The sequence below is a fragment of the Salmo trutta genome, chromosome 38, assembly GCF_901001165.1.
Source record: "Salmo trutta chromosome 38, fSalTru1.1, whole genome shotgun sequence".
In the NCBI taxonomy this organism is placed as follows: Eukaryota; Metazoa; Chordata; class Actinopteri; order Salmoniformes; family Salmonidae; genus Salmo; species Salmo trutta.
The window spans coordinates 22168312-22179642 of record NC_042994.1 but is presented as its reverse complement, the minus strand read 5'-3'; the positions used below and the strand labels follow the sequence as shown (position 1 = coordinate 22179642).

The 11331-nt window shown below is 45.6% G+C and overlaps 1 protein-coding gene across 1 annotated transcript; it reads right to left on the bottom strand.

Annotated features, from left to right (window-relative positions):
* Positions 1-918: 918 nt before the first annotated feature.
* LOC115178156 (histone chaperone asf1b-B) lies at positions 919-10807 on the bottom strand. The gene is made up of 4 exons (XM_029739197.1): positions 10287-10807; positions 7316-7431; positions 7050-7226; positions 919-2706 (listed from the first exon to the last, which is right to left on the bottom strand). Exons 1-4 carry the CDS (start codon positions 10393-10395, stop codon positions 2500-2502), a joined length of 609 nt encoding a protein of 202 aa, XP_029595057.1. The 5' UTR covers positions 10396-10807; the 3' UTR covers positions 919-2499.
* Positions 10808-11331: the final 524 nt, after the last annotated feature.

Below are 11331 nucleotides of genomic sequence, written 5' to 3'. Positions count from 1 at the left end.
CTAATCTTAATATCTACCAGTGATTTAATCCATCATTTGTTCTAAGATCAGTGTAGAGGGAGAAGAGACAGGATCACTGAACACATTGGGATGGAGGGGGTGTAGAGGGAGAAGAGACAGGATCACTGAACACAGTGGGATGGAGGAATGGAGGGAGAAGAGACAGGATCACTGAACACATTAGGATGGAGGGGGTGTAGACGGAGAAGAGACAGGATCACTGAACACATTAGGATGGAGGGGGTGTAGAGGGAGAAGAGACAGGATCACTGAACACATTGGGATGGAGGGGGTGTAGAGGGAGAAGAGACAGGATCACTGAACACATTAGGATAGAGGGGGTGTAGAGGGAGAAGAGACAGGATCACTGAACACATTGGGATGGAGGAATGGAGGGGGTGTAGAGGGAGAAGAGACAGGATCACTGAACACATTGGAATGTAGGGGGTGTAGAGGGAGAAGAGACAGGATCACTGAACACATTGGGATGGAGGAATGGAGGGAGAAGAGACAGGATCACTGAACACATTGGGATGGAGGAATGGAGGGGGTGTAGAGGGATGATGATCTGATTGGTTCATTCAAGAGGGATAAGAATGAGCAGAGCCCCCACCCCCCTCCGATGCAGTTGCTTAGCAACATGAGGCAAGTCTGCACTGTCTCAGTGAAAATGGTGGAGAAGCTATTCCTCCTGCTGCATTTTATGAATGAAACACAGCAAGAGAGAAGCAGTCAGGCTCACAGCTTCTAGCAAGCCTCCCTTCTCCACCCCTCACTGACCCTCCTCTTGCCCACCCCTCCTAATCTCCCCTCTCCGTCTCTCAACACTCACCCCTACTCCCCCACTCACCTTCTCTGTGATGTAATCTCTCCAGTTGAAAACATAACACAGCATTTACAATACACACACACACACCCTTTAAAAACAACATGTTTATTATTATTACTTTTCATTGTTACAAATATTACAATGCAAAACAAAATACAAAAAAAACATGACATCTCTTAAGCGCTAATGAATCACAGGTATATACAGTAAAGTCACAACAGTCACATGACTGACATAAACAAACCCCTCCCCCAACAACAATGCATGTACCTCCCAAATGGTACCCGATCCCCTACATAGTACCCTACTTTGACAACAGCCCTATTGGCCCCGGACAACTCTAGTCAAAGTAGTGCACTATGTAGGGAACAGACTGACATTTGGGACACAGAACCAGGTTTGGGATCAAGTCCTTTTAAATTCTATTCAGTAAGTAAAACAGATTCCAATTCTACATTTTTCTTCATTGAAAAGCCTTGATTTGAATTGGAGTTACAGAGTACTTCCTGAATTGAAATGGAATTGAGTCCAGGCCTGAACAGTCCTGGACTCACCCTGTACGGTTAGGCTTTTTCCTCAACTCAGTCTTCCTCTAGAGGCCTACCTTCCTGGAAGTAATCCCAGATCAGGGATTGGTTGGACAGGTGGCAGTAATCCCAGATCGGGGATTGGTTGGACAGGTGGAAGTAATCCCAGATCGGGGATTGGTTGGACAGGTGGAAGTAATCCCAGATCAGGGATTGGTTGGACAGGTGGAAGTAATCCCAGATCAGGGATTGGTTGGACAGGTGGAAGTAATCCCAGATCGGGGATTGGTTGGACAGGTGGAAGTAATCCCAGATCAGGGATTGGTTGGACAGGTGGAAGTAATCCCAGATCAGGGATTGGTTGGACAGGTGGAAGTAATCCCAGATCGGGGATTGGTTGGACAGGTGGAAGTAATCCCAGATCAGGGATTGGTTGGACAGGTAAAAGTAATCCCAGATCGGGGATTGGTTGGACAGGTGGGAGTAATCCCAGATCGGGGATTGGTTGGACAGGTGGAAGTAATCCCAGATCGGGGATTGGTTGGACAGGTAGAAGTAATCCCAGATCAGGGATTGGTTGGACAGGTGGAAGTAATCCCAGACCGGGGATTGGTTGGACAGGTGGAAGTAATCCCAGATCAGGGATTGGTTGGACAGGTGGAAGTAATCCCAGATCAGGGATTGGTTGGACAGGTGGAAGTAATAGTGTGGTCACCTTGTTGCCACCAATACAAATCACTTCCAGGTTCCCTGCTCACCTCAAGGAAACAGAGACGCATTTCTACAGTACTGAAGCAGGGCCTGAGATTTAGCGGTGTTGGTATGGAAACCAGTCCAGGTCAAGTTGGGTTGTAAAACAAGAAGACACAGAACAGGACGTTTTGGATCAGGAGTCTGACATGGCACCCTGTTCCGTGATAGTGCAGTACATTGGAGCAGAGGGCCCTGTTTAAAAAGGTAGTGCACTATGGAGGGAATAGGGTGCCAGGGCCAGTGGAGACAGAGAGGTGTTGCTGTGTGAAGGAGGGAGACCGTAAACCCTACAGTACAGCTGGTTTACAATAGTGACTCAACCTTCCTGCCAAAGACTGGCGGCTGCTGTAGTAGAACGTGGCAAGGCAATGCTGGTGGGGTGTCTGTGTTCTACAGACAGTCCATAGAGTTACCAGACATCAGTCCTACAGGTAACGCCTTGCCAGGTAAACAGGAGGAGGGCGCCATGCTGCTGCTACTGCTGCTGTTGGGGGAGGGGTCTACGTTCTCACTGTCCTCCATCTTGTCTGAACAGCCGTCCCAGTTGATATGGAACCGGGTCACACGGGGGTTGGAGGCCAGGATGTTCCTCTGCAGCTGGAGGAGGAGGGGATTACAGGGAGGGTTATGGTTACGAATTAAAGCTGGGAGTCCATTCCAAAAATAGTCTATTTCAGATTTCAAACTGTGCCGAGAATCTTTCACAAGAAGTCGATTCCTTTACAACAATCAATTCCTGTTTTGCATCACGTTGATTTTTCATGTTTTGTGATTTTTTTGGTGTGTGTATCATCATGTGTATAACCTGTGTATAGTCTGGTGTGTGCATTACCTGGTGTGTGTGTGTGTATATTAGTGTGTATTAACTGCGTGTAGTCTGGAATGTGTGTATCAGTGTGAATTACCTGTGTATACCGGAATTTCCGGACTATTAAGCGCACCTGAATATAAGCCGCACCCACTGAATTAAAAAATATATATATTATTTTGAACATAAATAAGCCGCACATGTCTATAAGCCGCAGGTGCCTACCGGTACATTGAAACAAATCAAGTTTACACAGGCTTCAACGAAACACGGCTTGTAACAAACAAAAAAAAATTAGCAGTAAGCTTTAGTTGTCTTTTTGCACTGAGTCAATTCCTCACGCTGCTGTTTCCAACGTCTTATCATCGACTCATTAAGACCAAGCTCCCGTGCAGCAGCTCTATTTCCTTTTCCAACAGCCAGATCAATCGCCTTCAACTTGAAAGCTGCATCATATGCATTTCTCCATGTCTTTGCCATGATGAGGGTGACAAAATGACTACCGTAATCAGAATGATGGGAAGTTTGAGAGCGCTCCATTTAATCTAAACAGGAAACAAAAAAGTTGTTTGACCTTAACCCGTTCGGCAATTTTATTGGTCTAATGAAAGCTTCACGCCGCCAAAAAACTGAGCACGTCACAGAATGTTTTTTTTTTAGAAAAAAAAAATGAAAGTGTGAAAAATCCATATATTAGCCGCGTCATTGTTTAAGCCGCGAGCTTCAAAGCCTGGGAAAAAAGATGCGGCTTATAGTCCGGAATTTACGGTAGTCTGGAATGTGTGCATCAGTGTGAATTATCTGTGTGTAGTCTGGTGTGTGTGTGTGTGTGTATTACCTGTGTGTAGTCTGGTGTGTGTGTGTGTGTATGCATCAGTGTGTATTACCTGCGTGTAGTCTGGTGTGTGTATCAGTGTGTATTACCTGTGTGTAGTCTGGTGTGTGTGTATCAGTGTGTAGTCTGGTGTGTGTGTGTGTATGCATCAGTGTGTATTACCTGAGTGTAGTCTGGTGTGTGTATCAGTGTGTATTACCTGTGCGTAGTCTGGTGTGTGTGTATCAGTGTGTATTACCTGTGTGTAGTCTGGTGTGTGTATCAGTGTGTATTACCTGTGTGTAGTCTGGTGTGTGTGTGTATCAGTGTATATTACCTGCATGTAGTCTGGTGTGTGTGTATCAGTGTGTATTACCTGTGTGTAGTCTGGTGTGTGTATCAGTGTGTATTACCTGTGTGTAGTCTGGTGTGTGTGTGTATCAGTGTATATTACCTGCGTGTAGTCTGGTGTGTGTGTATCAGTGTGTATTACCTGTGTGTATGTATCAGTGTGTATTACCTGTGTGTAGTCTGGTGTGTGTATCAGTGTGTATTACCTGTGTGTAGTCTGGTGTGTGTGTATCAGTGTGTATTACCTGTGTGTAGTCTGGTGTGTGTGTATTACCTGTGTGTAGTCTGGTGTGTGTGTATTACCTGTGTGTAGTCTGGTGTGTGTGTGTGTGTGTATGTATCAGTGTGTATTACCTGTGTGTGTATCAGTGTATATTACCAGGGTATAGTCTGGTGTGTGTGTGTGTATTACCTGTGTGTAGTCTGGTGTGTGTATCAGTGTGTATTACCTGTGTATAGTCTGGTGTGTGTGTGTGTGTATCAGTGTGTATTACCTGTGTGTAATCTGGTGTGTGTGTGTGTGTGTGTGTGTGTGTGTGTGTGTGTGTGTGTGTGTGTGTGCGTATTAACTGTGTGTAGTCTGGTGTGTGTGTGTGTGTAGTCTGGTGTGTGTGTGTGTATATCAGTGTGTATTACCTGTGTATAGTCTGGTGTGTGTATCAGTGTGCATTACCTGTGTATAGTCTGGTGTGTGTGTGTGTGTATCACCTGTGTGTAGTCTGGTGTGTGTGTATTAGCGTGTATTACCTGTGTGTAGTCTGGTGTGTGTGTATCAGTGTGTATTACCTGTGTATAGTCTGGTGTGTGTGTGTGTGTATCACCTGTGTGTAGTCTGGTGTGTGTATCAGTGTGTATTACATGTGTATAGTCTGGTGTGTGTGTGTGTGTGTGTGTGTGTATCACCTGTGTGTAGTCTGGTGTGTGTGTGTATCAGTGTGTATTACCTGTGTATAGTCTGGCGTGTGTGTGTATCACCTGTGTGTAGTCTGGTGTGTGTGCAGTCTGGTGTGTGTGCATCAGTGTATATTACCTGTGTATAGTCTGGTGTGTATTACCTGTGTGTAGTCTGGTGTGTGTGTGTGTGTATCAGTGTGTATTACCTGTGTGTAGTCTGGTGTGTGTGTGTGCGTATTACCTGTGTGTAGTCTGGTGTGTGTGTATATTACCTGTGTGTAGTCTGGTGTGTGTATATTACCTGTGTGTAGTCTGGTGTGTGTGTGTGTGTGTGTATGTATCAGTGTGTATTACCTGTGTGTAGTCTGGTGTGTGTATCAGTGTGTATTACCTGTGTATAGTCTGGTGTGTGTGTGTGTATCAGTGTATATTACCTGCGTGTAGTCTGGTGTGTGTGTATCAGTGTGTATTACCTGTGTATAGTCTGGTGTGTGTGTGTGTGTGTATATCACCTGTGTGTAGTCTGGTGTGTGTATCAGTGTGTATTACATGTGTATAGTCTGGTGTGTGTGTGTGTGTGTATCACCTGTGTGTAGTCTGGTGTGTGTGTATCAGTGTGTATTACCTGTGTATAGTCTGATGTGTGTGTGTATCACCTGTGTGTAGTCTGGTGTGTGTGCAGTCTGGTGTGTGTGCATCAGTGTATATTACCTGTGTGTAGTCTGGTGTGTGTGTGTGTATCAGTGTATATTACCTGCGTGTAGTCTGGTGTGTGTGTATCAGTGTGTATTACCTGTGTATAGTCTGGTGTGTGTGTGTGTGTGTATATCACCTGTGTGTAGTCTGGTGTGTGTGTGTGCGTATTACCTGTGTGTAGTCTGGTGTGTGTGTATATTACCTGTGTGTAGTCTGGTGTGTGTATATTACCTGTGTGTAGTCTGGTGTGTGTGTGTATATTACCTGTGTGTAGTCTGGTGTGTGTGTATATTACCTGCGTGTAGTCTGGTGTGTGTGTATTACCTGTGTGTAGTCTGGTGTGTGTGTGTGTGTATGTATCAGTGTGTATTACCTGTGTGTAGTCTGGTGTGTGTATCAGTGTGTATTACCTGTGTGTAGTCTGGTGTGTGTGTATCAGTGTCTATTACCTGCATGTAGTCTGGTGTGTGTGTGTGTGTATTACCTGTGTATAGTCTGGTGTGCGTGTGTGTGTATCAGTGTGTATTACCAGGGTATAGTCTGGTGTGTGTGTGTGTGTGTATTACCTGTGTGTAGTCTGGTGTGTATATCAGTGTGTATTACCTGTGTATAGTCTGGTGTGTGTGTGTGTATCAGTGTATATTACCTGTGTGTAGTCTGGTGTGTGTGTATCAGTGTATATTACCCGTGTATAGTCTGGTGTGTGTGTGTGTATCAGTGTGTATTACCTGTGTGTAGTCTGGTGTGTGTGTGTGTGTGTGTGTGTGCGTATTACCTGTGTGTAGTCTGGTGTGTGTGTGTGTGTGTGTGTGTGTGCGTGCGTGCGTATTAACTTTGTGTAGGCTGGTGTGTGTGTGTGTATCAGTGTGTATTAGCTGTGTGTAGTCTGGTGTGTGTGTATCAGTGTGCATTACCTGTGTGTAGTCTGCTGTGTGCATTACCTGTGTGTAGTCTGGTGTGTGTGTATTAGCGTGTATTACCTGTGTGTAGTCTGGTGTGTGTGTGTGTATCACCTGTGTGTAGTCTGGTGTGTGTATCAGTGTGTATTACATGTGTATAGTCTGGTGTGTGTGTGTGTATCACCTGTGTGTAGTCTGGTGTGTGTGCAGTCTGGTGTGTGTGCATCAGTGTATATTACCTGTGTATAGTCTGGTGTGTGTGTGTGTATCAGTGTGTATTACCTGTGTGTAGTCTGGTGTGTGTGTGTGTGTATATTACCTGTGTGTAGTCTGGTGTGTGTGTGTATATTACCTGTGTGTAGTCTGGTGTGTGTATATTACCTGTGTGTAGTCTGGTGTGTGTGTGTGTATATTACCTGTGTGTAGTCTGGTGTGTGTATATTACCTGTGTGTAGTCTGGTGTGTGTGTGTATATTACCTGTGTGTAGTCTGGTTTGACCGGTGGGTTCTCTCTGAGCTCTGGGTCGGTGTATTCATTGTTGACATAGTAACCGATACGGATGAACTCCTGTCCGTTGTAGGTGCAGGTGATGAGCGCCACGGTTACCCCCACAGCATCACTCTCAGGAATCAGCCCGGTGTTGGGGGCATCCGCCTGGAGGAGACAGAGATGGAGGGAGGAGAGAACTATAGAGAGAGATGGAGGGGTGTGTGTGTGTATCAGTCACTCAGTGTGTCTCTCACCTGGAACACGAACATGTGTCTGCCTGCCGGTACTGGTCCGACCAGAACTGAGTCCAGAGTCTGATCGTACTCCTCACTCTCTGCTGAGCCCACATAGATGATCTTCCACTCCAGGTCTAAACACACACACACACACACACACACACACACACACACACACACACACACACACACACACACACACACACATTAACTTCCCTGACCCAGTCTGTAATACCTACATGTTTCAAGCAGACCACCATAGTCCCTGTTCCCAAGAACACTAAGGTAACCTGCATAAATGACTCTCGCCCCGTAGCATTCACACCAGTAGCCATGAAGTACTTTGAAAGGCTGGTCATGGCTCATATCAACACCATCATCCCAGATACCCTGGACCCACTACAATTTACCGCCCCAACAGATCCACAGATGACACAATCTCAATCGCACTCAACACTTATGTGAGAATGCTGTTCATTGACTACAGCTCAGCGTTCAACACCATAGTACCCACAAAGCTCATCACTAAGCTAAATACCCTGGGACTAAACACCTCCCTCTGCAACTGTATCCTGGACTTCTTGACGGGCCGCCCCCAGATGGTAAGGGTAGGCAACAACACATTTGGCCCGCTGATCCTCAACACGGGGGCCATTCAGGGGTGCGTGCTCAGTCCCCTCCTGTACTCCCTGTTCACCCATGACCTCATGGCCTCACATGACTCCAACACCATAATTAAGTTTCCCAACGACACGACGGTGGTAGGCCTGACACCAACGACTAGACGGCCTATAGGGCAGAGGTCAAAGACCTGGCAGTGTGGTGCCATGACAACAACCTCTCACTCAACGTCAGCAAGGCAAAGGAGATGATTGTGGACTACAGGAAACGCTTCAAGTTCCTCTGTGTCCACATCACTAAGGACCTATCAAACACACCAACACAGTTGTGAAGAGGGCACGACAAAGCCACTTCCCCTCAGGAGGCTGAAAAGATTCAGCATGGGCCCTTAGATCCTCAAAATGTTCTACAGCTGCACCATTGAGAGAATCTTGACTGGCTGCTTCTCCACTTGGTATGGTAACTGCTTGGCATCCAACCACAAGGCGCTACAGAGGGTAGTGCATACGTCCCAGTACATCACTGGGGACGAATCCACTGCCATCCAGGACCCCTATACCAGGCGGTGTCAGAGGAAGGCCCTAAAAATTGTCAAAGACTCCAGCCACCCAGTTCTCTCTGCTACCGCATGGCAAGCGGTACCGGAGGGCCAAGTCTTGGTCCAAAAGGCTCCTTAACAGCTTCTACCCCCGAGCCATAAGACTACTGAACAGTTAATCACATGACTACCCTGAATATTTACATTGACCCCCTTTTTTAATTGCACTGAGACTCTTGCACCGGCTCTATGCACACTGAATGGGCTCTACCAACACACATGCTACACTGACACTCCAACACACACACACACACACACACACACACACACACACACACATTGACGCCAAACACACACAGACGCTGCTACTCTGTTATTATCTATCCTAATTGCTTTGTCACTTTTACCCCTACCTACATGTACATATTACTTAAATTACCTCGTAACCCTGCACATTGACTCGGTACCGATACTCCTAGTATATAGTCTTGTTATGTTTATTTAATTGTGCCATTTCCTTTTTTGGAAATTGTTCTTACTTTTTAACTCTGCATTGCTGGGAAATGGCCCGTAAGTAAGTCTAATAATAATATTTAAAAAATGGTTAAACGCTTTTGATTATACAAAAATGCATAAAAGTGCATAAAAATAAACATGAAACTAAATTCTATATATATAAAACCATATCATAAAATCAACAAAGTCTTGGAGGAAGGGTAGGTCAGCCAACAATGAGGAGTCTGTAGGCCTGCTTTAAAAGCCCCAACAGTCTAAACATCTAGGAGATTATCTGGGAGGGAGACCTAAAGGTGTTGCTGGGAAGAAAAGGAACCAACGTTCAGAGCCGGGTCTACACAATGTTTTCCGAGCCGGGTCTACACAATGTTTTCCGAGCCGGGTCTACACAATGTTTTCCGAGCCGGGTCTACACAGAGCCCGGGTCTACACAATGTTTTCCGAGCCGGGTCTGCACAACGTTCCGAGCCGGGTCTGCACAACGTTCCGAGCCGGGTCTGCACAACGTTCCGAGCCGGGTCTGCACAACGTTCCGAGCCGGGTCTGCACAACGTTCCGAGCCGGGTCTGCACAACGTTCCGAGCCGGGTCTGCACAACGTTCCGAGCCGGGTCTACACAACGTTCCGAGCCGGGTCTACACCTGTTGTTTTGAGCAGATGTGACAAATACAATTTAGGAAGTTTACTTCACACACACCACGTTTAAAACCGATCTATTCACTAGTGCACTATTTTTGACCAGGTCCCATAAAGCTCAGAGACTACACTATATGGGGAATAGGCTGCTATTTCAGACACAACCACTCAGTAAGTGTTGTCCAACCACCTCCACTTTAATGCGGGTAGGATAGGTTTCTTCTCATTAGTGGAAATAACTATTTACCGGTTATAGAAAATGACCTTGGAGAAGAGATACGTTTTTCCCGCAATTTATTGTTAAAAGTCGTTCCACTGTCTGACATGGTACTCTGTTAGCGCACCGATCCGCCCGAGTCCACCCAGACGTCAGAGGAGGACCGGAAACGTGAACAATACGCGCGGGCGCCAAATTCTGATGAAGTGTCAACACGAATAGCTCATTTACTCAAACAATAACAACATATTTGAATTTATCGAAGTAGTTAGCTACAAAAACATATAGGTGTAAAGTTAATTGAAAGATACATTTAAGCAAACTGTTGTGGCACCTAAAAGGCAACGGTTAGCTACATTATAATTACACAATAATACTATAGTTAGTAATCTACATACGTTTGTTAGATTTTACAACAACAACAAAAAAGAAGTTAGCAACTGAATAAGGTTACCGCTCACCCTCCGGTAAATCCTCCATGCATTCAAACGTAATCTCGAACTGAAACGGGTTCCCAAAAGGACTTGGGTTGTCCAACACAGCGACATTCAACACTTGAACTTTAGCCATTTGTTTTCAGTAGTCTGGAAAGCGTAGCTGACGAATAATTAGAAAATGTACCGAATTTAGCTCGTTTATCTCCCTTGACGTTGCAGATAAAGGCAGAACGGGAAAATAATAAAGCAGCTAACGTTTAACAATTCAGTCTCTTTGACTAAAGATACGTGTGTGGCGTCTTCTGATGGTTGTTACCGTCTTCTCTCCTGCAAACTTTGTCAATTTCAACTGCTTGCAATATAACACCTGCTTGGCGCTAGATTCGTTTTCAAAATAAATTCAACAAAAGCTTGCTTTGGCAGGTTTTTTGTTTTGTAGTTTTGGGTTATTTTGTAGCTAGAGGATAACATTCGCACTCCCGCCAGTGTGTTCGGAAATGGTCCTCGTGACGTCACGAAATCCAGCAGCGTTTCTTCTTCTCTCTTCCGGCTGTAGAACGGAGGATGGTTGAACAATAAACTTTACGCTGCCATCTAGTGACGGGACTGAATAGTTCAGATTGAGATTTTGCAGAAAGTAGGCCTCCAGTACCAGCGGCATAAGCGCTGCACAATTAACAAAATGACTAAGCAATGAGTTGAGGAGAGATAATATTTCCATGTGATTAACGACTATTAGCTGATGATGTTGCACTCTGCTGAAACACAAACTCAGGATTGTGACTTAAATAAAGAGCAGCTTCTCTCTGTGTGTGTGTGTGTGTGTGTGTGTGTGTGTGTGTGTGTGTGTGTGTGTGTGTGTGTGTGTGTGTGTGTGTGTGTGTGTGTGTGTGACACAGGGGGTTGGTGGCACCTTAATCGGGGAGGATGGGCTCGTGGTAATGGCTGGAGCGGAAAAAGTGGAATGGTATCAAATACATGGTTTCCAGGTGTTTGATGCCATTCCATTTGCTCTGTCCCGGCCGTTCTCCCCGTCTGTGTGCGTGTGAATATTGTAGCGACCCTGGTT